The sequence below is a fragment of the Athene cunicularia genome (assembly GCF_003259725.1).
Source record: "Athene cunicularia isolate RWA chromosome 6 unlocalized genomic scaffold, athCun1 chr6_part2, whole genome shotgun sequence".
Taxonomy (NCBI): Eukaryota; Metazoa; Chordata; class Aves; order Strigiformes; family Strigidae; genus Athene; species Athene cunicularia.
Window position 1 is genome coordinate 8,144,823 of NW_020799106.1, and position 27,695 is coordinate 8,172,517.

Genomic DNA, 27,695 nt, shown 5'->3' on the forward strand with positions numbered 1-27,695 from the left:
TTTTTTTTTTTTTTTTTAAGGGGGTGGGGGGAAGTGGAGACGGGGGCAAGAGGTTTGAACAGATACCTCAGTTTTGGTAGTTCCTTTGATGCAGTCTCGTTTCTATTCTGTAGTCTTTTCTGAACAGCAGAGATGACAGGAGAGCTTCTTCCCTGAAGGCTCTTTCAGCCCGTACTTGGGAAAGGACTTCTGTTCCTGCTTTGATACTTCACTGTCCCCCAGCTACTGTGACTTTTCTTGTCCTTTCCTAGATATCTAAACTTTGACAAAACAAAAAACTAGCAAGCGTCATTTCTCCTAACTTGCCTGGGCATAGTTTGGTGGCTACTCTTGTTCTATTTGATTACAAGGCTCCTACAGGGATAATGATGTATCTGCTTTTAGAGAGCTGTAGCCCAATTCCCAACAACATTTTAAGTTTGAAATAAGATACTGGTTTCTAAGCAAAGACCTTTAACTCCCTGTTTAGTCTAGAGTTAGTTTTGATACCTCAATTCTAAAGCTTCCCTAACAGGAATTAGCCTTCTAATAATAAATGAGGTCTGGTAGGCAAATTATTGCATTCCTTGAAAAGCAGGGAAGAAACTTGTAAAGCTTGGGACCTCTGTAGTTGTTTATTTTTATAAGTAATGTCAAGTTCCACGTCTTGTTTTAGCCAAGGACTTCCAAAACATGCCTTGCGGCATCACCCACTGCCAGAGCCAGGGCCTGAGGTGTGCCCAGCCACACCCACGGCTGGCAACCACGGCGAGATCTCAAGGTACTGTCATAACTTAACATGAATCCTTTTCTGGAGACAATGGCAACACCAGGCACCTTTGCCTGAGTTATCTTTACAGAAGTAATACAGTTGGCAGGCTTGGGCTTTATCTCGGAACTGGATTGTTTCAGAACATGTCCTTCCTATTTTGGAAATAATAAGAAGTGTGAAGCTGTGTTCTGTTCCCAGCTTGCAGATAGCTCGGGTCATCTAATTTTACAGCAGAAACAGGAGGAGAAAAGATAAAAATAATTCCTGAGTAGTATAGAACCGGGACTAGAAGTAGCCTGCAGCTTAAATGAGATAATTTTTTGAAAATCTGTGTTTTGCTTGACCTCTGGACTTCCTATGTCATTGAGATTATTAGGAGTTACAGTTGTTATAATTACTTGTGTACTATGGGTTCTGCTTAAATGCCCCGGAAGTAAATATTTACTCTCTGAAAACTCTGTCATTGCTAAGACCTTTTCTGATCTATCCGTGCTTTTTTTTTTTTTTTTTTTTTTTTTTTTTTTTTTTTTTTTTTTTGTACAGAAAGAAAAGTTTATTTTCCCACTGTTTGTCATTGCATATTGTTGGGGTTTTTGTCTTTTTTTTTTTTTTTCCTCAACATGTGTATTTCAGGGAGTCTGAAATCTGGAAGGAATCAGATTACCCAGTTACTCCAGCTGATCATGGGAATTCATGGTCTGCTAGTCAGAGTTACGCCGACACCTCCACCGAAGACAGCTCTGTCTTCTCCTGGGGCTATGATGTGAGTAGAACATAATCATCCAAGCCAAATGTAGCACAGTGGGTAGAAAGACCTTTTGAAATAACATTGCAGATACATTTCAAGATAAAAATAAGGATTGGATCTGTCAGTAAATCATGGTAGCAATTATAGAAAGAACATCTTTTTTACCTCTTCCTCATCTTTCCTTTCAGTTCAAAATGTATTAGGTTCATATTGGTCAACTAATACTCTGTATTTCCATCTAAAACTTTGGAAATGAAAATAATTTAATGCATAAGTGTCTCTATACAGCATAATAAATGCTGTTATTGTGGAATCCCAAACGTGAGTGTGAGTTTATCAAACTTCGGCATACTTGTACATACTTGTACTTTCTCAAAATATAGTAAGCCCCTAAAACATTATTTTCATGTAGAAAGATTTGTTTTATTCCCTGTCTGCCACAACCAAGTGTTATTGCTTTCTGTGAGGTGAGATGGAGCTGTTTAAACTACCCAAGACCTGACCCCCTTTTCTAGCTACATGAGAACACGTAACAAAGATCCTGAACATTGTTCACTTTCACAGTGTTCTACAGCAGTCTGCGTTGCTTTTTGTGTTGCTCTTGTCCATTGACATTGCAAGCAACAAATTTTCTATTTCATTAAAGTATTGCTGAATTTTATCCTTCCTGTTCTGATTTCTTGTATGTAAATTACTATGTCTTTAACTTATTCAAACACTTTGAAATATCTGTATTAGTTTTTCTGTTGTGTCAGTGTAAGCTTTTTATGTAGGTACCATCAGTCTTAACAGCAGTCTGCATCATCTCTGGGGGAAAATTACTTAAAGTTAAGAACTTTCTATGCAAAAGACATAGAACTGTTTAAATCAGTCCAGCTAAGCTTTAAACAAGTAGTCATCTTTTTCAATTATGAAAAAATTCAATTATAAAAAACCCTCTGAATGCTATTCACTAGGTACTTTTTGGATAAATTTTCTTTCTAGGAATTTGATAAAGCTGCCACACAACAAGTTCAGATGATGTTCAGACAAATTGATGAGCTTCTCTATGAGCAGAAAGAGAATGTGCATGTTGAGGGACTGCGGGAAGAATGCAACCAGTGGACATCCAACTTTCCTCATCTCAGGTCTGTTATTAACAGACTAATGCTAGTACCATCACAGAGCTATAAAAGGGTAGGGATGGAAACAGCTGCTTTTAAAACAGTGTTGACAGGGTGGTTTTCTGCAATTATGTAGGAGAGAGAGAAGATGGCTCTGGTAGTCTGCCTGCCATTGTCATTAATAAATGTTCTGCTATCTCACGTTTGGTTTGAGGGTTTATTGCTCTTATTATATTATTGCTTTTGTTATTGCTACATTATTGCTATTTCCAACTGACTTGGCCTTCATATAGCAAAATTCTCTTAGAAAAGTTGTATTGTAGAGCTAGAAGCCAGGTGCTTAAAATAATACAAAAATCCTCCTACCCTAGTTCAGCAGTCCTTGTGCTGTCTGGAAACCTAAATCTTTGTTACACGAACAGTTTTGTCCATATTCAATTCCATATTCTTACAATTCTTACTTGCTAATTCTTACAATTAGCAGAGCATAAAAAAGCAAAATTTTCTTAATGTATTTACCTGACTCGAAGCAATCTGTACTAGGCAAAACAACTGAAACCACATTTAACTATCACTGAAAGAACCACGTAGCTTCCCAATAGAAATTTTAGGATTTGCTGCTGTGTGTTCTTACACGCTTCAATAATCTTTAATTTCAATGTTTTCTGATTTATTTATCCTTTGCTTTTGCCACGGCAGGGTTGTGGGGAAGCAGATAGTGATCCCCACAGATGAAGGGTACGGATGGTACTCAAGTTCACCTTCTGGCAGTTTAGGTTCCTCAGATGTAAGTTCACCACAAGAAAAAGATTCTAATGAGTAAGTACCAGCGGTTAACCCAGAGCATACCAAGGTAGAAGGTAGTTTTGTTCTCAGCGGACTGCGGCAATAGGCTTCTTGAAATGTGAAGCCTAACTCCTTTCTGTTAGGCTGAGTTTCAAACACAGCACGCTTTCTTTTTTTTTAATTTTTAACAAAAATTAGTTCATTCAGAATAGCAAGGCTGCACAGTGGTGCTTGTTGCTAACAACAGTAAACTGGTCAGTAAATAGAAATACCTCTGCTGCTGCTAAATTCTTAAGAATATGTATGTATTGTAGCTGGTTTCATTGTTAATCATCTATTAAATTTGTATAGAACTTCAAAATTACAAAGCACTACATTAGTACTACTTTTATTATTTAGCGGTTTAGAATGGTTTTTAATTAGCTTTGATTTTTTTTCTGAAGTTTCAAGTTCCTTAACAAGAATTTAAAATATCCAAACCAAAAGAGTTTATACTGTAACACATAATTTGTTGGCCTCCCTGCTGCTTTGCCTTAACTACCATGTTGTCTCTCAGTTCACCAAATGCTGCTGTGTGCCATGGAATAACAACTTACTTTCATTTCTGCTTTCTGAAAACTGTCACCTGTTCAGATTTAGTGTTTTTGGCAAGAAGGTACCTCTTTCAGTTACCCCCATTCACAAAAAGGCTGACCGTTCCAAGTCTCCGACCTTGTGTTCTCCAGAGAGCGAAGAAGGTGAAGATGGAGTCATTGTCTCTGAAGGCATCATGGAGGAGTATTTAGCATTTGACTGCAGAGATGTGTAGGTATTGAATATTAAGATAGCAACTAGTACCAGTGTCCTGGAATTCCTCCTGTTAAGATGCATATATTTGGTTTTGATGTTAGTCAGTGAAGTATTTGATTAATTTGGTTTTTTTTTATATATATCTTTCCTCTAGAGAACTTTCAAAAGCCTGAGGTCACTAGGGCACTGGAATTTCTCCCAATCCATTTCCAAGAACAATTTATTTTGCTAAATTATCTTTCTGATTTTTTATGTCATTTTTCCTCCTAGCCATTTTTTTTGCCTGGTTTAAATATTTAATTCTGTCATAACTAAGAGCCTGCTATGTATTGGCATACTTAAGAAAACTTATTTAAATGCCATTTATTTTTTATACTAAGTCAAATTCATTGATTTTTGTTATGCACTAGCAGTGTGCTGCTTTGATTTTTCTAGTAGCATTTTGGGTGGAATTGTACCTTTCCAGATTCTCAGTGGTAATTTAAAAATTAGAGTGGATTTGGTGCTTGCTAAGAAATAATTACCACTATTTTTATCTTAAGAAGAAAGGTTTAAGGGTGGCATAAATAGGATTCTTTTTGCCCCTTTACTTTATTCAGCCCAACAGTATGAACATATGGTCTGGGTAGGGATTCTGGATGGCACTGTCAGTCACTAACAGCTTAATTGGTTTTAATAAATAAAGCCATTTAGCTGTATGGACCATGAGATTCAAATTGGTAGGTGGCTTGCTTTGGACATGCCAGAGAGACACTGCTGGAGCAAACAGTATTGCTGTCTGTAAAACAATGGTAGAGGATTAGAGCTTTTTCCAGTGGTATCTCCTTTTTTTCCAAGGAATGTAGCTTTTTGATGTTAAGTACTAATTCAGGGAGCAGATGTGAAAGCCCCAGTAAATGTGCTTGCATCAGTATTATTTTCTCCCTTCTGTAAAGTTTCTTTTGGCAGAGGACCACAGACTTTTTCAAGCAGTTGTCTTCCAGGGTTCACACTTGAGAATACCTCTTGCGTTGTGGAAGAGTCTGCAGCAAAGGCCACTTGCTGTCATGAATAATGTTTTTTCTCCCCTCTCACTGATTACATCTAATGGTCTAAAACTAAACGAAGCCCGTTCCCTGAACACCTCCTGGCTGTTAAGAGCAGCATGCTGAGAGTGGCATTAAGCAGTCATGAGCAGTAACATTCCTCTCTCTCACCTTCAGAATACTGTGGTGACATTAGATACAGAGCCTCACAATGTAATGTACAGGTATCACTGTAACTATTAATATTTATTTTTAAATGGAACTTTGATCTTGGTAAACTATTTATTATTAATGAAATACCATTTATAGTCATTCTGTGTGGGGAAACCAAGGTGTGCAGTAATAAGGTGATTGTCTCGGTCATTTCTCATTTAGGTCAGCGGTAGATTCTGGAAGAAATATAAAAGTTCACGTGCCCAATGTACAGAAGCTTGCTGCTTTCAGTATTACACTGTTACTTGAGATTGCCGTTTATTAAACTACCAGCTCTCTTAATACTGTGTGATAAATACAAAACTTCTGAAATAATGTCTTCAAGCTATTTGATCAGCTGCCTTGACCTATTTCAGTTTAACAGAAAACAGAACAGAAATGCAGCCTTAGCTGATGTCTTAATCCTATTAAATAAATGCAACAAAATATGGGAGAGAAAGAAACTGTCTTTGTGGTGCAGCTAATGTTTACATTTTTACAGGGAGGAAGAGTTGCATGAGAGGAAAATGGGACTGTCCTGTGGTAGTCGGAAATTGGGGTTTCCTCCCATCTCTCCATATTCCTGCATGAAGGATTCTGTGCTCACATTTGTGTTTGATGATGTGTGGAGTGAAGTCCTAGGCTGCATGGAAGAATTAATCTGCAGACACTGGGAAGGGTCAGCCTCTGGTAAGGGTCACAGTTAAAATGAAGATTCAGAGGGGTCTTCAGTTACTTAGTTTTGCAAGGATGCAATGAGAGAGATGTATTTGGGAGTAATCTCTTCAGGGGGGAAATGAACGGTTATTTTGCTAACAGTGTGAGACATGCCCTTAGAAGATTTAATAGGGCTTAGCATCTAAGGAGACTCTCTTTAAAAAATGTGGATTCATAACACTGTCCACAACTAGCAATGCCAATAGTCTGTATTTACAGGAATTCTCTGTTGCTTTGCATAGATGATGAGAAAAACATCATAACAGTAGAAACAATCAGGGCAGATGCTGGAAGCCCTTTGCAGTTTGATCCTCTGCCAGTGATGTTACCTCGTGTGCCACCAACTAAAATGCCCTCAGTCACATCAGATGTGGTAAGTATTTTTAGCCAGTGGGTTTGTGTAGGAACAAATCAATAGAGTGGTACCCAAGCAAACGGATTCGAGTGTGTCAGGGGACTGTTTAGATAGATAACTAGTTTGGATTTTGTCTGAATGCTGACTGTCCTTTCTGACATTTAAGTTCTGTTATTTCTCAGTTGTGAGTTTTAATTCCTACTTTTCTCTTTAAAACTTAGTATTTGATATATGTATTGGACAACCACGTGGTGGCTGTTGAATGATGTAGCTCTTTCTACATTTCAATAATGTTGGAACTAAACTGTGAGATCGAGGATTGTGTGTGTGAGATCCTGTTCTCACTGACTTATCTACAGTGAACTCCTCAGGCAATAGAGGACCAGTCTCAGTGCAGCTGTAAAACAGGTTTTTCCAAGACACTGAATTTGACTGTATAATCTGCTTTAGATGATCCGCTCCTGGTGTGGTGAGCACCAGAGTGTTACCTGTTTATTCCATTTTAATTCAACTCTTTCCTTATTCTTTCTTTTTATTTTTCTCCTTTATTTCTACCCCTGCCTGTTCCTCGTGTTCCCCTTACTGTATGTGTAGTGTCCAAAACCCAGATGTGGCCGCAAAAGCAAAAAGAGGAGAAAACCACCTCAAGTATGTATGCTGGAGAGCTTAAAGCTCTGGTATTTTCTATTTGCTGTCATTACGGGGGGTGGAATCTGATGTTTTTTCAGATCAGTCTGTATTCCAGGAAAGGAGTTTACCGTTCTGCTCTTGCGATAAAATGTCAACATACTCTGAAAATTAGTTTTGTAAAGCTTCCAATTATAGCCATTGGTGGAAGGACCTGCCATGCAAATGAGAAGCTCAGTTGGAAAATATGTAGTATGACCCAGCATGGTAGGGTACATTTTCTAAGCAATACCCTTTGCAAGAAAAATGGAATGGTAAGGTGCCTGTCCTAGATGGGGAAATAACTGAGTATATGTCTGAATGTCATGGATGAAATTCATTTATTTCCTCCAAAATTGTTTACAAGGACAAAATCTGTAAATATGTGTGTATGTCTCTGCCAAGCAGTAATTTACTTATTTTTTTTAACTTTCAGGTAAGTCTCTCTCAAGGGTCAAGTAGTGGCGCTCAACGTAATCTAAATGGCTTGATGGCAATACATGGGATCCAGTTGCAGCAAAGGAATCTGCCTGTAATGGAGAAAGCACTGTAAGAACTATAGATCATCTGTTGTAGAGTATAGTGTTCTCACGGTGAGAGGGATTGAACCCAAAACATTGTGAGATAACTTTCTGTGCTGGAAAGCGATTCTCAATTGTTTTCCTGCTTGTTTATTTGTCCTCTATGAAAGACACTACTTCTAGTATAAGTTTTCTGTTTGTTTGCTGCTGGTTTACCAGTTAGTGAAGAGCTGTGGTAGTACTGTTGGCACTAAGTGACATCCTGAAAAGAGATGAAGCTCAGAATGGGCTGGAGAAACCGATTCACTCAGTTCCTAGAAGTGGACTTGTGTTTGATCTGTGTGTTAGGCTATGGGTGAGAAAACTGGTGTTTACAGGATGGGCTTTCTTTAATCTGTTCTGTGATTTATACTGGAATCTTCAATCAGAAAGTTCATAGCTGAGTTTAAAAAATAAAGATAGGCTTTTTTTCCATCCCCTATTCATTTCTATTTTGGCTATAAGTGACTTTATCTAGTTATGTAAAAAAATGAAAACACATCATCTCTATCCACACATACTATTAATAATGTCACGTGTAGATGAGTCCCTTGGTAACAGGGTAGTTATCAGTCATGCTGACCATCTCTCTTTTGGTTTTGTTAGGGACCTGGATGATAAAGGCTCCAGTTCCATCCTCTCTACCAGGGCGGGGCCAGATCGTCCTCTGGAGCTCAGCGCGTCGTCCCTGCCCCGCTCCACCAGGAGGCGAAACCCGCCGCCTCGGACGCTGCATCCCATCAGCACCAGCCGCTCGCGCACCGGCACCCCGGGCTCTCTGGACGATGTCTTCAGGGGAGCTCGATTGTATGTTTCAAAACCAGTTTCTCACTGCAAATTACCACCTTTAGAGAACCCAGGTTATACAGAAAGCATTCGTTTGAATTGAAAGAACATGAATTGTTTGATTAAAGAAATTAACCACCCATTAAAACACTATCTTCCCTGAGAAAGCTGAGTTGCTAAAGCTGATGTTTACGGTGCTACAAGCTGTGATTCAGCGAATCACACACGTATTTAGGTAGTTTTGCACACAAACTGTAGACCTCAGTCTGCCCAGTACAGGCAAAGCAAATACCACCCTCTCTTCCTTGACATCAGCTTGCTTTTTCTTATCGCCTATTTTCAAGATGAACTTAAAAGTCTACAGTTTTCAGAGGTCAAAGTGCCTGATGCTATCCCAGCCCAGGCTGGGCTATAAAGATCTCAACTTAGATCAGTTACCTGACTGACCAAAGGACTAATGAACTCAGCGAACTCTCAATCACATCTAGAATATCTTATTTTTGTTTGGCATAATGATCTGTCTGAATGTAGTCATTTAAGGGCAGGGGGTTTAATATGCTTCTGTATTCCACATGTGTTGTAAGTTGACAGTTTCCTTTTAGTTTTGCAGTTTAACTATGAACTCATCCAGCCTGTTATTGTTTGTCATGTGCTGTTTAGAGACTTGATCCTTGTCCCCTCACAACTGATGTTTCTACTTCTATTATTTCATGCTTCTGTTCCATTTCCTCAGGCTTCAATCAATCTAACAATTATTGACATCTTCCCTTTATTACCGTATATGTTTTAATGTCTGCAGAGAGCATCCTTAGCTCCAGATGTGTATAGAGCTGTGGCTTCTTGATCATTTCTAGCACTTCCCAAACATTCAGTAATACACAGACACCTTTCAGATGAAAAGGCTGTATTTAGAAAATTGAATGCTTATCTCGTTACATTCCTCCTGTGACTAATGCTTAATTCATTTTGTATTTTGTGCAGTTAGATTGGTTTAGCTCCCTTTAGAAGGCTTCTAAAAGCATCTTGCACCTGTTCCTTCAAATACTTAAACAAAACACGGAGCAGGTAGAAGCCTTGTTTTACTCCCAGATGTTTTATTTGACACATGTAATAAGAGCTATGCTGTCCATTTGGATTATGGAACTTTTTTTACTTGCTCTGCTTAAAATATGGCCCACTGTTTTCCAGGCTCGCTGCTTGTCTTTGTTTGCTAGGCTGAAGTTAGCAGTAAGCAGTGCTTCATCCTGAAGTATAGGAACAGAGAGCAGAAAGTACTGCCCTGTCTGGGAACGGGCAGACAAGGTTCTACCAGTGTGTGGTGGCTGCCCATGAAGACCCCTTTAGGTACACACCCCACTCTAGAGGACCAGCTGCCCAGCACACTCCTTCAAAGTGCCCTGGATGAGGGGCATTCCAGGACTTCTGCTGGGTGCTCCTCAGAATCACTTTGCCTCTATGCTTAATATGGAACATTATGAAAACCTGAAGTTTGCGTCAACATATTAAAAAGATTTCTGCCAAACTTCACCTGCTGCAGAAGTCCTCTTTTAAATCTAGTCTCTGATAGTCAGCCCTAACACCAGCATCTTGTAGCAGAACTCTGCAACCGTTGCTTAGTTTTGTCTGCATAATGCCCGACTGACAATAATTGTGTTTTCACAATATCAAACATATAAACTGCATGATTTTTCTGTTCTTACTGGTGTATTTCAGTCCGACTGCTCACGAGCAGCTGAGCTCACCCTCCCCGCTGCTGCTAAGCCGAAATAACCTCCTACCACCTATTACCACCACCAGCACCGTGGCGGAGCACGCCAGCACTGCGGGATCCCAGAGGCAAACGGTAATTGGCACAAGGGTTTTACTATGGGATAGTCTAAAATTGTAATCGCTGCTGATCAAATTACCAAGCCCAGTCTGTTTGTTTTCTTGCAAGTAACAGCAGCTGAAATAGATGCATAAAAATGCTGCATCAGTTTTGACCAGCAGCCCAGACTTGAATGCTTTAATTCCAATTAATGCCAGAAGTTTTTTCCTCCCCCTAAGTAATGTAGAATGATCACCCTGGAAATTAGCTTTAATTCCATGGCTGATTATTTTAAATGTACTGCTGCAATAAGAAAAAGTCATAACTGTTACTCTTTTATGCAGAAATCTCAAGGGAACTCAAGTCGAGCTCACAGTGTAACAGCACGTGAAGATGCCCACCAGCTACAGGAGCAGCTTTTCTTACCTGATCGTTTCTCCCGGTCTAACACAACCAGCACATTCTTGGTAAAGCAAATTATACCAAGTCATCCTTAATTCCTCAGTAGGGTGCTTTAGACAATGTGGGTAAACATTACTGAAGAACCAAGTGTCTCAGCTGATCCGTGCCAGGGAGTTCGCCAGGTGGCCATCCTCAAGGGGAGGGTGCTTTGAAGTTTTGCACAGACATCAGACAGTTCCTGCAGCTGTGTCCAGAAACACGAGGGTGGGATTGTCTTCACAGCTTTCTTCCACAAGTTTGCTGTACTATTATGTCAGTCTTTCAGTATCAAATGCTCTTGGTTTAATTTACTGAAACACCTACGGTACTGCTATCTTGTCCTGTCTAACAAAGTATTTTTATCTAAGCTTCAAAAGCTTTAACAATAGTTTTTAAATAGCTGCTGGTTTGGTTTCTGTGTGTAACTTCAACATCCTTGATTTAGCAGTTGATCTTACAAGCTTTTTAAAATCTGTTTTGAAACAACAGTTTCCAGAAGCAGTGAGAATACCTTTAACTGGCCCAGTGATCATTCTGAGTAGGAGTGTTATAAAAGTATATTTTCTACTCTGTAACAGTTGAACTTCAGATTGATTTAATCCTCCTTAAACTCGTAAAAGTTCTACTTAGACCTGTACAACATTTTACAGATTACAAAATATGTATGTTTAAGTAGTCTGTATTCTAATCTTGATGTTTAGAATTTCTTGTGCAAAGATAAATAACCTGAACTGTCTTTTCAGCCAGATCCACAGCACCGCCGTTCTTGCACATTTATTGATTATAGTAACCAATCTTGGACAAGCAGAGGATCAACAGGTTCAGGTATGCTCGTGCATTGCAGAATTTAGTGAGATTACACAAAAGCTAGGCTTTGGGGACAAGGATGGGTTTCCTACATAGATAATTACAGTGAGGAGGTTTTTCAGAGCTCTGTTTCGTGTTTTAAGCTTTTCATTACACAAGCTTTATACTTGCATATACAGTATATTTGGGTATGGTGTTTTGGGTTTTTTTATTACCACCTAGTATTTTAAATCATTCAGGGAAGCTTAATGTAATCAGTGACAGTGCTTCTCATGTCAAAGTTAAGAGCAAACGTTGCCAATTTAAACAGGGACTAGCAACAACTACTTTCTGTCCAAGGATTTTTCTTCTGCTTGGCTATATAACTGACAGAAATCCCATTATGTCCGAAAGAAATTTACTTGCACTGTATCTGGAGGAGATTGTAGTAAATCTTAAAATTGCACTAGATCAACTCAAAGAATGTTTTAAAACCAGTAACTGTACCAGTGCAATTCACGTGCCTACTCTGAAATCAAAATATGCTTGTAGTAATTTGTAACAATTGGCTGAACTTTCTGGAGTTACTTAGCATAACCTTAAATGAATCTCGTCTAAAACTACTTACTTTTAATTGATCAAAGTACCAAGGCAGCAGGAAGGCATTTTTTGGGTGAATGTAATGCATAGTCTTCCCTTATTTTCCCTTCCTTCACTGCAAAGTCATATCCTTCAATAGCTTCTGGTTAATACACTTTGAAAATAGTCAAATGTATGTGCTTCAGAATCGCTACAGTCACTACCAGGGTTGTGGGTCTTTTTCAATAGTAGGAAGCTACAAGACTAAGTTGCATGTGTGTACACCAGTGTTACATTGACCAACGAACCTTACTTATTTCAGCTTGACCTGCAGAGACGTAGGCTTTTCACCTCACGGCACACCCAAGGTCTAGTCTAGTCAGTTGAAAAGCACGTTGTGCAGAGATTATGGTAGAACAAAAAGTTAACTTCCATGCCCTGGAGTGGCTTTCCTGAGTGCCATTTTTATAACTCTCACCTGAGGTCACCTTGAGCACTCCCTCTTAACTTTGCATTGATGCCAAGTGTCACCTCCCCCTGAAGGGCTGGCACGGAGCAGGGGATTAGATGCACTTTCTGAAAACCAGGTCTGTCAAGACAAGTGACACTGGATTCCTTTCATCGCAGTGTTTTGGGATTCCGTAGGGAACTGTCAGCACTTCCCACGTAAAAATATACTAACGTAGGATTGAAGCTGCAGAAGTTAATGAAAGCTGTGAAAGTGAAGGCAGCAAGTCCGTGGGTGATTAGTAGAGGACAGGAGGGGTCTTTTAGCTTGTTTAACAGCTGGATGGCCTACTACCACTAACAGGAGTGGTACAAAGGCAACGTGACTTTAACAAAGGCACTAAAGTGAGTTTTTTTTAAACAAGAAAGGAGTGGTTCCTACTGAAATTAAAATAAATACCGGCTCCCCCACCCCGCTGTCTTTAAATGCAAGCTGAGTTTTATGACTGCTGAAATCAGTAGAACTTTGTAGACCTGAACACTTCATGAAATATCAAGGAATACAGTAGTTGTCTGCAATGCAGCAACTATGAGAACGTAAGTTTGCCCCTTTTGGAAGGCCAGCCACTGGTCTCAAACTTGCAAGTGTTATAAATGCTGTTGATAGCGACATATTAGAATAAACCCCCAAAACAACCAAAAAAAAGCATTTTAGTTTTAAGCTAAAGGAGATGTATTTGGTACTTAGTTGTAATACCTTTCAGAAGTCTTAAAGCTGTACATGATCTCTGTTTATTAGGTCTTCAGCTGCACGGTTCTCTGAAAGCCCACAGTCGAAGCGGATCAGTCACAAAAAGCAAACAGGGGCTCTGAACGTGCCATGAGGAAGTGTCCATCCATCTCCGGAGTCAGGAACCACCCTTCACTCTCAGCAATGTCAACACTGTTTACAGAGTTTTCAAACACCCTTCCTCATCAAGTTATTTTTATAGAAATCTCAGCAGCAGCTGCCAAAGATCAGAAGGAGTGTACTTAAAACATTCCATTTTCTACCAGTAGAAGTTACACTCCAGTGGAAGGGTGAATATACTCCAGTGTGCAGTAAAGCCCAACTGCTAGAAAATGTAGCTAGTGCTCTCAGTCACTGCTGTTTTCCCGTTACTGGCTCATGTTGTGACAGGCAGGTACTGCAGAACCTGCTGACTTTTCTGTTAGCTCTACAGAAGATTAACCAGGTTTTCCGTAACAGTAGTAATTTTAATTTTAGAAGCTGTATTTATATGTTTAAAGCAATATTACACTATCAAAAGCAAGCACTACACAATACTGCTTCTACAACTCCATTTAGACAAGTTATGAATCCTGTGATAATTGCAGAATATTTTTACACAGTTACAAATAAGGTAGCAAAGAATTGATGGCTTTAAGGGTAGCACACTAGTGACTCTTCCTGTGTTACATACTTATACCTCTTCCTCAGTGACTGAAGACGGTTTGAGGGGAAAAGGACTCTTACTGCATGTAGTTAGAGACAGCATTCAAAGAAAGCACACTGTCTTCCTGGTGAGATATTTTATGGTAATTTCACAAAATAGGACAGTCTCCCTAAAATTACCTGCAATTATACAAGATTTCTGCACTCTGCAGTGAAGTTCCGCAGCCCACAGATGCAATATAGCTTTTAGTAGATGTTTTCTGCACTGAGACAGATGTACCAGCAGTGTTCCCTGTAGTTGCCCCTGTGGCTCCAGATAAGACAAAAACATAAAATATATTCTCAAAATAAGTGCTTAGTTGAAGGCCTTACTCCCTAAACAGTAAACACCAGACAACAAGTGAGCGTAAAGACAAGAGCGAGGATAACCACTTACTGTATGTTAACAGTTAGGACACTACATGAAAACAGTTGGTCCTTCATAATCCACTTAAAGAGCACTTTCTTCTAAATCTCCTTATTAATAATTTTCAAATTACAATTTGTAATAGGAAAAAACTTGCCAGTATTATTAAGTGGCTCCTACTTCCCCACTCTAAGTTATGCCATCTATCAAATGTAAGAACAGCTAATAGTTTTTAATCAGTATTGAAGTTCTTGAGTCCAGTTGATCCAAGCTTGCTCTAATCAAAAAGAAAGGAAAAGAAAGCAAAGCAGCACTGTGCAAATGTAACTGGGTTAGCTTTCCTTTGCATTTTGGGGGGGGTGTGGGGGTGTGGTGTGTGTACTCTGATCTCAATCTAAATCTCTTAAGTTTCCATAGAGATAAACTGATGCTAAAGAGAGGCCTCTATTCACTGACACCATTTCTCTTAACAGCTAAGACTACTGGAACGCTGTACAGTGTGGTATTTAGTTACCTCAAGCTAACTGGATAAGCATCCCGTTTGTATCAGTGCCATTCCTCAGGGACCAAGTTTGTTTTCTGTAGCCCTAGTGCATAAGAGTTACAAAAATAAATAAACTTGAATAGACTTCTAGTAACGTAATGTTGTATTTTTTAGCCAAGAGTTGGTGTGTTAAAAAAGTGAAAGCAGTTTTCATCAGAAGATAATTTCTGGTTTCTGTATAAACGTTTGACACCAAAGACTTCTCCTGGACTGTTAGGTATCTATTTTGTGTAGTAAAAGTAACGTTCCAGTCCTGCGTTGTGCAACGTAAGGATATGCTGTACTCTCAGAATCTTTTTGAAAGCGGCCAGGTAAACAGGAACAGAGTTACCATCCACCTCTGGCTTCCCCCCAGGAAGCTCTGTTAGTCCTGGATGCTATCACTGAAGCAATGAGGACCTTCAACTCAAGAGTAAATGTCACTGTGTGGCTCATAACCCTTTGCAAAATGGTCCACAGAATAAAGCCAGCCTCATTCCTCCGAGCTAGGGTGAGCTGAAAATGAGTTACTCCTCAAATTCCTACCCCTGCACACCATGTCAAGTGGTTTAAAAACAGCTGATGTATTTGCACATCTTACAGGGGTAATTCACTTCCAAACGAACACAAGTGTTGACAAACATAACCAAGTAGCTAATCGCTAGGGCCCTGCAGACTTGACTGCAATGCTACGAAATAACAAGCTGAGCTTTGGAACTCCTTGTCATGGGACATCATGAACCCTAGAAATACAGAACCGACTCTGTTCTGTGGATTTTTAACTTTATTACGTCACTTCAGTGCGTTAAGAGAATTTCTGCACCTTGACATACATGCTGCAGTCTCCTGTTTTTCCTCAGGCATCCGCCACAGGCCATCAAAGACCAAATGCCATGTGGCACTTTGATCCAATGCCGCCACAGTTCACAGTATCACCTGATTTTCAGCTGCTGCATTACCTAAGTCAGTGAGAAAAGTCAACACCATCAGTTTGTTTTGAACAGCTCATTAGAAAACAGAGAGAGGGCTGGGAAAGCAACATAGCGCAGAAGTCTGCAAAAATTCATTTATTAAATCTGCAATTTTCCAAAGTATCTTTATAAAACCAGTTGAGCTGAAGTTCAAAGACCTTTAAAAACAGCAGGAGGTCTGTTAGACAAGAAATGTGTGAATAGCAAAAAGGTAAGGTTTCCAACTCAGAAACGAGAGGAGTCAGCACTGAGGACTCTCATAGGGGAGGGATTACACTGAGTAACCACCAGCCGTACAACGCCCATCAAGGGTTCAATGGAAGGTGCTTCAACACGAGTTTAAGGAACTCGCCACCATCCCAAACCTTACAGCGCTTCCCTACTGCAACAAAACTTCTAGTCAGGCATCTGTTTGATCTTAGCTGAAGAGCACCCGAAGGATTTTAAACAGTAGCACCAGAATGCTTTTTCTTTCTCATTCATACCTCCCAGCCACAGCAAAATGATGCACACACACTCCGAAACAGTAGCCCAGAAAAACTGAAATTCTCCCAAATCTACACGCTCCCATACAAAGTGATACTAAGTATTTCAGCCTACACAGGTCTTTATTTCTTTCCCTTCTTGGCTGTAGTCTTCTTTCCTCCTTTTTTAGCATCTTTCCCATATTTTGCTTCCAGTTGGGCCAAAAAGTCATCCATGTCCTTTTTTCGATCTTTATTTCTGCTCTGGGGGAGGAGAAATAAAAAAACAAACAAAAAAATCAAACCCAAAACTTTTACTGCTTCCCAAGACAGATTATTCCATTGGAGTTAGATAACTATGTAAAATACTGGAATACAAGCTATAAAAAGTATAGTAGCGTCAAGCAAAAGTCTGCTTGTATACTCTAAGCTCTACCTAACTTCCTGAAGTACCAAGACAGAGGTAAATGTGGCTATAAAAATTCACAACATAAGGCTAGGAAAAGCAAAGCAGTTTCTAAGTTTAGACCCAAAACTCTACTGCGATTTCAGGAATGATAAAACGTGAACATTCTAGGAAGCCCATTGGATGACAAGAACAAACAGAAAATGTTCTGAAAAACTCAATTTGAACAGTATGTTTCTTTCCTCGGTCCCCAAGACACAAAAGCAAAATAGTAAGACTTATCAGCTTCTATGTCCTCATGGAATCCCATGGGAAGAATCATTAACATTCCCCAACTACCTAAAACTAGAAGTATTTTGATTGTGTATGCCACTAGGATATTAGAATAACTTTGTTTATTTTTAAAAAGATGCGGGCAATAACATCCATACTATACTCTTAAGTAAAGTACATATAGTTAACATTAAGGTCAGGTTTTAACCTTGGTAACTCAGAAGAGTTGCAAGGATCCAAAATACAAAGAGCCTCAGGGAAAACACAGCTGTAAGCCAGTAACATATTCATCTTCAAACAGATTCAAAAAGCCTTACTTGAATCAGTGCTTTCAAGTCATCTTCTCCACCAAGGCCCAGTTCATCTTTAGTCTTCTGTGCCTCTTCAGCTTCTTTTTCTGCCTAAAACAGCAAACTATTTTTAAAAAAAGTATTTTGTACCTTATTTGACAAAGTTTTATAATAATTACCGAACAGGTTTTTTGTTTTTCATCTGTATACAAACAGCTGCAAGGAAACACAAATGGCCACAGATGACAAATTGGTGAAAGAAAGGCCGTTCTGGCTTTAGTAGTGCAGGATGGTTTTTTGCTGTTTTATAATGCTGAATGTGATGTCTAGCCCCATCCCTGTTCCCCCCACCCATACTTTCTGTCTTAATAGTTATTACATTTTCTTTAACTTAGAGGAAGGTTACTTTGACATGCATGTAACACCTTCCACAAAGAATCCAAAAAACCCCAGGTTGGAGAAGAGGTCCATTTAGTCCAGGATGTTTTTTCACGCTCACCAGAAGGCAAGCATAATGTATTTCTACCACGTACACTTCTTAATTCCAGAAACTCATAGCTTTGTAAATAAATGCAGGGACGTGCTAAACTGTAATAAGCCATGGTGTATAATAACGAAATAAAAGAAATAGGCAACACCCATTTACAACTCAAAAGCCTTTCAGAACAATTTAAAGGGGTGGGGGTGTAGAACACAGGTGACCAAATGGGAAAGTCAAAGATACCAAGCAAGATCTGTAACCCAGCAATCCCGTGGCAAACATTTGTCTCAAGAATGGTTCCATTTATTTCTACCAAGGGAGATTAAAAGCTTATCATTAAAAATGCTTCCCTATAGTCCCTCCTCATTGATATAACCTACCCGCCTTTTTCTTGCCATCATTTTCCGCTTAGGCTCTTGTACAAAACTTTTATAGGCCGGGACTTCTCCAGCATCAATAGCTTTTTCTATGATCTTCCGTATTCTTGGTTCATCTGTATAGTGCACGCACAGCACAGACTCCATTATTCTGTCCATGTCCCCTTCAAAATGTGTGTATGCTGCTTTAATATCAGCTAGCTCTTCTTCTGAACCTTTGTAACTCTTTTCGAATTCTTCAATATCTTTTACTGTGATCTGAAGCAAAGAAGGGACATTTCTTGAGTTACAGGCTTTATCCACCAGAAGGATTTCAAGAGATGGCATAAAAAAAAACCCTCAAACAGTGTTTTACACAAAGCTCTTAAGGGAGACACGACTGCAGCTGTGAAGCAGCGAGCCTCCCCTTCCCTGTGATTCACAGAAACACACTCTACAACTCAGGAGTTATACAGCAGGTATGTTTACTCCAGCGCTGGGGTGCAAGGGGATTTCTCCATAAAGCTTGCACCCCAACAGCACATTTTACCAAAAACTTATAAAGTGTGGATACACACATTAATTGGATTCCATAACACAAATATCCATATGCATAAGCGAGGCTGGGTTAGCTCTGGAGGCTGGTGTCAGCAGTTCATGTTCTCTCTGCACCTGGGCACTGCCTCCTGGTGAGTGTCTCCGGGGCTCTGTTGGAGGAAGGCGCACAGTCCTCCTCACCTTGTACTTCTCCTCAGGGCATGCGCTGATTCTTTTAGCCAATTTCTTGAATGAGGAGTGGTTCCCGCTGGTTTAACACCTCTACCTTATCTAAAAGCACCAGTCTATTAATTTCTACCACCCACACATGGCTATCTATCCATGACAAAGAAAAAAAAAAAAAAAAAAAAAAAGGCAAGGGACTTCTATGTGGCTTTCCACTTCCCAGTGGTAAACGCAAGACAGACAGAATCCACCAACCACTGAAAAAGCTTGCCCGCCCTCTAAAAATGCAGATCCTCCAAAATACCTGTGAGACTTTCACCAAGACAGAGACACCCCAGGAAAAAAACAAGAAGCTCTTCAAAATACCTGTGTTTATTACATCAAAACTCAAGAGTTCCAACAGCTCACACAATTTCTTTTCCTTCCAGGCTGTCCTGAATGTGACAACAGGAAAGCAAAAGTGTTTGCATGGATCCAAACAAAACCATGGAATAAAAGTCCAGTAAAGATACGTTTATAAAAAACTCATGTGGTCTTTAATTAAATGCAACGTAAGTGTAATACACTGATTGATACGTAAAAAAAGACGGATACATCAAAGTATTTTATGTTTCTTGTGCCTTTTGTTGAAATGTAGAACATTTCTCTTCACTGCCAAGACCATGGAGGGAATAAAACACAGCATTAACTCAGATTTCAGCTCCTATTTACAGCATGTAGATGGTAACATTGTAGAATATTCTTGCTTTCATAAAAAATATCTTATAAAAGCTAGCTGTTACCTACCATTACTGGAGAGCTCTGCTAATGTCAGTGTAAGTATTCACAGCTTCATTAACCGGTTATTGTGGTACAGTTGAGGCTACCCCTGCAATGATTATTTCTGCCAGTTCCGAGAGACACTGCATCCTCTCTTACCTGACCACTGCTTTTATTTCAATGGGCTTTCCAAATTTCAGTGCTAATGCAGACTGCAGCATTAACACAGCAGGATAAAGACATGACAACCAAAGGGCATTAAATACAAATTACTTAACCATTTTATTCTTCTGATTTTTCCAATTGCAACTGTGCCTTGTCTTCACGTGAGGAAGCTTTGGCTGTTTCAGCTTGCTTCACAGTTTCAACAGTTTTCTTTTTTGGCTTTTGCTTTTTGGAACGAATCAGGTCGTCACGTCCCAGTTCAAGCATTTTTGTTTCCCACAATGTCATTTCATTCTCGTACCGAACCTTATCATCTTCAGCAAGCTGCTTGTAAGGCTGGAAGAAAATGAGGTACCAACAGTTAGGGAAGGGGCTCTGTCAGGACACCTGCCATGTCACATCCTCCCCTTTCATACAAAGGTGACTTACTACAAGACCCATGCAGGGCATATCCCAGGTGTTCACTTTCACCCCCCAAAAATTTAAAAACCACCCAACTTGCACAAAAATATGAAACCTTAGCATTGAATTAAAGTTACGTCAACAGCTGGCCCATTCCTGAAGAAGAAATGTATTCGGTATTACTAACAGCTCAGGCTTTTTATTTTACTAGTTTATGAAAGCTGGCTTATGTAAAGAACAGGAAAAGATATTTCTGCAGAACTATTATTCCAAACTATTTTTCTGCAGAAAAAACCATGAACCTAGTGCATGTTCTAGGAACACATTCAAAACAAGATGGAAGAAGGGCATTCAGGAGGTGGGACAGTAAGGTACAAGAATACTTGAAAATCTGGAGGTTTGGGTTAAATTTCAGTATAGCACCCCTCCAATTGTCATACACCTATCTGTAGGTTTGTATTTCAATACACTGAGAAAGCTGGCAAAAAAAGGATCCCCAAGACAACCAAAGTTAATAAATTACTATATGCACTTGGAGATTTCTGTTGCTTTTACCTGTCCAAAGTCTTTCCACAAGAAGGAAATGACTGTGCTGGCATTTAAAAATATATTATTAGAAAAAAAACCCAAATTGTTGCAAGTTTTTCCACCTTCCTCCCTAGATGCCACTCAGCATCCATTCCCTGGCACACAGAACTTCCATTCTATCCCACTGACTCACATTTCATCAACACTGTGAAAGTGGTCACTATTGGGAAAAAAGTAATGACAATCTTTTTCAAGACATAAATCAGATCTCAGGGTATTGTCCTCAGTATTATATTTTGAGCAACCAAGTTCAAGATTCTGTATGTATTTATTATTTTTGACTCATATTTGTCATTTTCCCATTAGATGGGAGCCTCACCAAAACCCACTGACATACCTGCTTTTGAGAGTCGGACAGTTTTTGCCAGGCATCAAACAACTGCTTCAACTTTCCCTACAGGATACAGAATACACAATACATTAGGATTATTTTAACCACAGACTGACCACAGAGGGTTACAGATGAACGCCACGCTAGTAAAGCCAAGTACAAACCAATGTGAAAAAGCAGGAAGTCATATGGAATTAATATTCCACCCTCTTAATGTAGGTAAATGATACAGTTCAACAAGTTGCTGGGCATTGCTCAAGCCACATTTCCAGACAATAAAGCATGAAGCAGTTTAAGTTACTTAGTCTGCTACAAAAGCAGGCAGACAGAAGAGCTGAGCTCATTTATAGCAGCACGACGTCTCACATTGGTTTCATTTAAACCAAGCCCTAACTTAAGCCCAGTCCACAGCAGTATTAACTGTGTTTGTAGGAAACGTACAACTTCAGGACTATTTTGCCACATGTGTGTCACACCGGGTCTCAGCTGACTGGAGGTGCTTGCCTTGCACACAGAAAACCCAGGAGCAAACTATTTCTGCCATCCTGATTTACTGACTAAATACACAGAGTAAGGGACATATTAGGCACACAGGGGAGGTCTTCAAGGGTGGTAATCCACCAGTGTAGCTTGAAACACCCCAAAGGTCAGTGCAGAACTTGTGACTTTGCTGAGAAACTTATACGTTCCGTAACATCAACCCTGCTACAGGAGGTACAATAACCACTACTACAGAAACAGTAGCAGACCATCACAGCCATTTGAAAAACCAATCTATTTCTGCACCAAAACAAAAAGAAATAAAATTCTCTCCTTAGGGAAGGAACAGATGAAGTCTGTAACACCGAAGTGCAAAAAACCAGCACAAATATTTTAAGTCTGTATACCCACACAGCAGTTTATAAACTGACGTGCCACCGGCAGTATAGCCAGATCACCACGGCTTAAAAAAAAAATAAATTAACCTAAGCAAAGCAAAATCCAGATACTGTACTACTGAAGTTTCTTTGAAAATGACAGAATCTAAAACAGATTTTCTGAATACAATAGATCTGTTTTAAAGAACAATCTTTCCTGACTTACCACAGGTGTAATTCCCTCACTTTCTTTAAAGTGTTCTGCCACAAAAACGTTAAAGGCATTACGAGGTCTTTTAGGTTTTCCAAGCAGAGCCAATTCCTTTAAAAATGAGAAGAAAAGTTATTTCAATCCGCCAAGCATGCCTTTTTCCAAAACTAAACTTACCATTTGTCTTTATATTTTATATAAAAATCAGACTCAAATTCATTTTTTGGTGTTTTATTCTGTAAACTGGACTGTATGTCAAGGTGCTCTTACCACCTGTCAGTACTTGTGCTAAATTAACTTAAGAAAAGCTAATGACCTGAAGTTTCACAGACATTATTTAAAAAGAAAAAAAAAAAAAGGCATTTTGAACTGATTTGTACTTCAGCTAAGTCTTCCAGAAACCAATGAGTGTTACTAAATTCCAATCAGCAAGAAAGCCATGATGACAGGTTTTCTATTATCTTCGCAAGGCTTTGGTTTCTAGTGTGAAATGCTGTGTATTTGCAGAGTGGAGGGCTGATACCCAACTCTGTGGGAGGCGAGAAGGTTGAACAGAACCAGCAGATTTCCAGGGAAACAGAACTAGGTTTCTGCTATCAGAACGCAGTTGCCTACAGGGATGATTGCTAGAGAGGGAAAGTACAGCAAGTTATGGATGCAATCACACTTGTTTTCTCCAGCCTGGGTGCTGCAAATTAACATCTGCTTAGGTATTAGGTATGCCAGTTAAGTTCCTTGTGGTGCCATACTCTAAAAAGGATCAGCAGAATCACTTGGATTAAAAACTTCCTCTAAGTAGGGGTCTTTTAAACCAAATTAATTTCTTCTGCCAATCAGGGCAAAGTCACACCAGCAGTTTAATTTGCAGAAATGAACAAGCAGTAACTCCTCTGACTGATTCTGTCACTGGACAGACCAGAATATTGTACCTTTACAGATGGTTTTGTCTCTCAGGATTTATATATAAACCATCTAAAAGGGAATACAGAAGACAATCTTTATGAGTAAGTCAATAAAGGACACTGACAGACATGCCTCTGTGCAGGCATGATTCAACATGTCAGCAGCTACACAGGTAGCAACGTGGTAGTATCCAAAGAAATGAAGGAAAAAAGGCTGTTTCAAGGAGCTACTCCCTTGTAGGGGCCACTGCAGATGTAACAGACTTGTACAAGGCCTTTGTGAAAAGCCGGATGTCTTCCCAACCAACCAAAGTGCTGCTTCAAATGTCTTTTATAACCTATCATTCCTCAGGCAGCTTTAGGAATAGGAAGAAAAAAGCACAGAGAAGCTACCTGTGAGCACAAAGACATGTGCTAGTTCTGGTCTTCAAAGACAGAAAAGCCACTAAAATAATTGCTAACATCAGCAACTATTTTATTCCAGAGGGGGTTGTGTTTTGTTTTGCTTTGGGTTTGTGTCTCATTTTTTATTTTTATTCAGAGACTTGCTTTTGTATTTCTTGACATGTCTCACCTTTGCTCTGTGCACTAGACAAACAGACTTCAGGTTCCTTGAGAGAAAACAACCTCAGAACTTCAAAATACTTACTTTTCTTGTCTTGCTCAATCTTTTTCTTGCCTGTTGTCTTCTCTTTTCTTCTCTCAAAGCCTCAGCCTGGGCTGGAGTTAGCTGTGCTTTGTATGTGGCCAACTGCTTTTCATATCTTTTCCAGTCTGTCTTTGTAGCTTCCACATAAACCTACAACATAATCGCTCACCAACCTTAAAACTGATGTTTTCAGTCAGAAGCACGTGACTGTTAAACAAACTAACACTTCTAACCTACCACTAAAAAAAAAATTACAGACTTCTCTGGAACATAAGATTTTTTAAGTAAAGTAGCAATTTCTGATCTGTTTAATTAGCAGAATGGATTAAGAAGAACTCAGATTAAAAACCTGGGCTCTTCCCATAAATCAGTTAATCTGATAACATTGGATGAATCCTCAGGTGCAGCTCAAAGCAGTAACAATCTTCCATACAAGGAGGACAAGCTGAAGCTTGGTTAACATGATTACTCTTGAAGTGCGTGTACCCACTGCAGCACACAAGTGCTTCAGTCACCAAACACATTCCTACACCAGCCAACACCAGGTACAGAAGCATCATAAAATCATGGCCTTGGTACCAGAGCACCAAGAAGAGCTGAGCCAGGCTACCAAGCATCCAGGTAGACTGGAAAATCACTATCCTATTCTCCATTTCAGACATACAAATGAAAATGCATATTTTATACTAAAGGACATAGAGCCAGAAGTCCAGACATGATGTAACAGCACTTCAATGCTATTGAACAAATATTTATTGAATCTTGAACATACTTTAGCTAGAAAACTGCAATCAGTTCATAACTGAATCTAACGGCAATCAAGGAGGAACAATCATTACTTTGCTATAAATGGCACTTATATTCAGCAATGATGAGCAATTCATGCTTTACATTATCCCTTGAAATTGCCACTCTTAAAATAAATTTCACTACCTATGACAAAAAGTAAGTTAGATAAAACTTAAAGGGCACGGACCTGCTCGAGCAGGGCTAGAGGAGGCCATGAAGCTGGAGCACCCCCGTGAGGACAGGCTGAGAGAGTTGGGGAGTTCAGCTGGAGAAGAGAAGGCTGTGGGGAGACCTTAAAGTGGCCTCCCAGGGCTGAAAGGGGCTGCAGGAACGGGGGGAGGGACTCTTGATCAGGGGGTGTAGGGATAGGATGAGGGGTAATGGTTTTAAACTGAAAGGGGGCAGATTTAGATTAGATATGAGGAAGAAATTCTTCCCTGTGAGGGAGGTGAGACACTGGCACAGGTTGCCCAGAGAAGCTGTGGCTGCCCCCTCCCTGGCAGGGCTCAAGGCCAGGTTGGACGGGGCTTTGGGCCACCAGGGCTAGTGGAAGGTGGCCCTGCCTGTGGCAGGGGGTTGGAACTGGATGATCTTTAAGGTCCCTTTAAACACTAACTAGTCTATGATTAAAGAAAGTTACCTGTAAATTATGTCTCTGGTTACTATCTAATCCAGAGGAAAAAAAAGTTGGTCCTTTCATCAAAATTAACTGAGATTTCACCTAACATGCATATGAAAGCAGAACAGCTTTACAATACCTATGTCATTATACACGTAATACACACAGAGATACAATTAACATTCAAAAAGAAATACTGGTTTCCAGCCCTACAGCCACATAAAGTGAGATCTGTCACATCTGCTTCTCTAGCAATAGATTAAAAATACTAAACCCAGGGTCATGTGTAGAAGTATCAAAGTATCACCATCCCCTGAATACTTCAAAGTTCCCAATCCTCTTCAGAATTGTTTTTGTCTGAATCTTTGTATGCAAATGCTTTCATTATTGTTTTAAAAAACCCCACAATGAACAACAAAAAAAACCAGAACACAAAACAAAAAAACACAGAGGACACCAAACCAAGTAGACCAACCACCAGGACTCTATAGAGAGTTCAAAGTACATAAGGCAAAGATGCAAACTTACATGCTTCTGTGATACTGGTAACACCTTCCAAGCACCTGCTATTTTTCTCATCAGGTCCACACTGCTCATTTCTGTACATTAAAATTAGAAAGCAAGAAAATAAAGATCACTATTGTGTATTGGTACGGTTCTTCAATTTTTCCCAAGAAAAGCTGTCACTAGTATCTTTTTCCTGTACAAATAAATTTTCCTCCTTTAATAAAGCTAACTTTCTGTGGCAGTTAAAGGGAACTGTAATACTGGGGAGGGGAAGAGTCCTTGCTCTTGGTTCAAACTCACATGAAACACGTAGTTGTAAACTGAAGCACCATTTCAAGACAGACTGCTATTACCATTCCAAAACTTTCTTCTTCTTTTTTTTTTCTTTTGTTTTGTTTTAGGTTGGATCCTTCTGTAAACAATTCAGGATGGTCTGAACTTGGAGGGGACTGGGGAAGAAACTAAAAGTAAAATTTTCAGTTCTCAGGTTTTTGGCAAAACCAGCTGAGTTTGGCAGAACCTGCTGAGTTCTTCAAATCAAGTACAGTGTGACCTTATCCACTTGATATAGCATGTATGCTTGATTTTTATTCTAATAATGTCCTTTATTTCCAGTATTATTCAACAGCATTAAGGTTAAAGAAAAAGTAATTTCCTTATCCCACAAACAAAATTGCAGTGACTTGAATCTGCTTTGGTTTTCAGCCTTCAACTCTGGCCCTTGCACTACAGTCACTTGATGAGGTTTCCTGACAGACCTGAATTTGCCAAGGGGGAAAAAAACCCCAAAACAACAGAAAACCAAACACAAACATAAAACCCTTTGATAATATAATGCTTTGCCAATGATAAAAGAAAACATAAATTTTCAGGTTATTTCTGAATGTTACCTCTGTTGGAACCAGCAAGCCCAAAATTCTCATATGAGAACGTTGCATATGAGATACAGCACATTTACTTGCAAATTATTCAAATTTTGGAAATACATGGAAAACACTACTGTGTCACTTTAGCTACAATCAGCTCTGCAAATTCAGTTCTCAACCTTTCAGCCTGCGGAACTCTTTTAACTACTAAGCGAAACAGGGTACCAAATGGTTTTCCCTACTTAAATTTACCACGACTTGCCCAATATGACCATAGTTCTTTAAACAGTTTCACATTTATTTCAACAGTATTTTCAAAATGGACACAACTTTCTACTTTGCTGCTCTCTGACAAGAAGAGTGACTGCAATGCCTACAAATGAAGTTTCTGATAATAAATTAAACGTATTCACAGAAAACCATTACTTTATCACCCATGTACGTTGAGGTAATCCAGTACATGCAGCTTTTAAGTTACTAAGTATCAAAATTAAATCATATACATCAATAGTGTACTTAAAATACATAGATTTAAAAATAACTGAAAGGCACAAATCATTGTTAACCTGTACTGTCCAGGTGAGCTCTTTCTTCAAACCTTTCTGAAGTTACACACAAATGTTCATTTTGAAGTTATGTGTAGAAGACTAAGCTAATACACGCACGGGCAGTAAGTACGGCAATAATGAATCTACCTTCGGTACGCTACGGGTGACAGGAGGGTTTTGGTCTCCTGAAATCACGGTAACGTACTTTATGACGTTTAGTTTTACGAAACAACACTTTGTTCTGGTTTTCTTTTTAAATCACGCATTCTGAGGTGAAATCACCGTATGTATCTGGAGTGACGGCAGCTTTGCAGCAAGACTCCTGACACCCTCGACGTGTTAAGGCTCCGTATTTCTAAAAGGAAACCAAAGCCAACCGCGAGCCCTCTCGTACCTGATGCCGTTCAGACCTCGTACCTGGATTTTTTTGCCTAAAACCAGGAAAGTTTTCTTTCAGGAAACGAAAATAGGCCGTTAGAGGCCGCTTCGGGCGCTCGTCCGAGCTGATCCCGCTGCAGAGGCACTTCGCCGAGCCGATGCCGGAGCCCCTGTAGACAACGGCACCACCATTACCGCCGCGGCGCCCGACTCGCCCCGCGAGGCTGCTCAGCGCACAGGCGCTCGAGGGCCCCATCC

General features: G+C 39.7%; 4 protein-coding genes across 4 annotated transcripts in view; 1 reads left to right on the top strand and 3 right to left on the bottom strand.

Annotated features, from left to right (window-relative positions):
- ECD (ecdysoneless cell cycle regulator) overlaps window positions 1-314 on the bottom strand; it is a 10,913-nt gene extending 10,599 nt beyond the window's left edge. The window contains exon 1 of the mRNA XM_026851765.1: window positions 307-314. Within this exon, the coding sequence (XP_026707566.1) occupies window positions 307-314 (8 nt within the window). The remainder of the gene's footprint in view (window positions 1-306) is intronic.
- FAM149B1 (family with sequence similarity 149 member B1) lies at window positions 113-13,615 on the top strand. The gene is made up of 14 exons (XM_026851950.1): window positions 113-760; window positions 1,385-1,514; window positions 2,484-2,626; window positions 3,302-3,421; window positions 4,022-4,192; window positions 5,897-6,084; window positions 6,354-6,484; window positions 7,061-7,114; window positions 7,569-7,681; window positions 8,299-8,499; window positions 10,192-10,321; window positions 10,630-10,752; window positions 11,470-11,551; window positions 13,338-13,615. The coding sequence occupies exons 1-14, from the start codon at window positions 630-632 to the stop codon at window positions 13,409-13,411; spliced, it is 1,791 nt and encodes a 596-aa protein (XP_026707751.1). The 5' UTR covers window positions 113-629; the 3' UTR covers window positions 13,412-13,615.
- Window positions 13,616-13,742: 127 nt separating this feature from the next.
- DNAJC9 (DnaJ heat shock protein family (Hsp40) member C9) lies at window positions 13,743-18,422 on the bottom strand. Its single transcript, XM_026851953.1, has 3 exons — window positions 18,168-18,422; window positions 17,334-17,417; window positions 13,743-16,601 (listed from the first exon to the last, which is right to left on the bottom strand). The coding sequence occupies exons 1-3, from the start codon at window positions 18,321-18,323 to the stop codon at window positions 16,482-16,484; spliced, it is 360 nt and encodes a 119-aa protein (XP_026707754.1). The 5' UTR covers window positions 18,324-18,422; the 3' UTR covers window positions 13,743-16,481.
- An 800-nt stretch (window positions 18,423-19,222) lies between these two features.
- TFAM (transcription factor A, mitochondrial) lies at window positions 19,223-27,693 on the bottom strand. Its single transcript, XM_026851766.1, has 6 exons — window positions 27,477-27,693; window positions 25,667-25,737; window positions 23,731-23,880; window positions 22,195-22,290; window positions 21,118-21,174; window positions 19,223-20,126 (listed from the first exon to the last, which is right to left on the bottom strand). The coding sequence occupies exons 1-6, from the start codon at window positions 27,691-27,693 to the stop codon at window positions 19,908-19,910; spliced, it is 810 nt and encodes a 269-aa protein (XP_026707567.1). The 3' UTR covers window positions 19,223-19,907.
- Window positions 27,694-27,695: the final 2 nt, after the last annotated feature.

Coding starts and splice junctions, on each gene's coding strand:
- TFAM (XM_026851766.1), bottom strand. CDS start 27,693: ATGGGGCCCTCGAGCGCCTGTGCGCTGAGCAGCCTCGCGGGGCGAGTC. Junction 23,881..25,666: donor TACCAGTATCACAGAAGCAT/GTAAGTTTGCAT, acceptor ATTATGTTGTAG/GTTTATGTGGAAGCTACAAA. Junction 22,291..23,730: donor GATTGAGCAAGACAAGAAAA/GTAAGTATTTTG, acceptor TCATTTTTAAAG/GAATTGGCTCTGCTTGGAAA.
- DNAJC9 (XM_026851953.1), bottom strand. CDS start 18,323: ATGGACAGAATAATGGAGTCTGTGCTGTGCGTGCACTATACAGATGAA. Junction 17,418..18,167: donor TGATGGCAAGAAAAAGGCGG/GTAGGTTATATC, acceptor TTGCTGTTTTAG/GCAGAAAAAGAAGCTGAAGA. Junction 16,602..17,333: donor ACTTGAAAGCACTGATTCAA/GTAAGGCTTTTT, acceptor CTCCTCCCCCAG/AGCAGAAATAAAGATCGAAA.
- FAM149B1 (XM_026851950.1), top strand. CDS start 630: ATGTCAAGTTCCACGTCTTGTTTTAGCCAAGGACTTCCAAAACATGCC. Junction 2,627..3,301: donor TCCAACTTTCCTCATCTCAG/GTCTGTTATTAA, acceptor TTGCCACGGCAG/GGTTGTGGGGAAGCAGATAG. Junction 4,193..5,896: donor GCATTTGACTGCAGAGATGT/GTAGGTATTGAA, acceptor ACATTTTTACAG/GGAGGAAGAGTTGCATGAGA.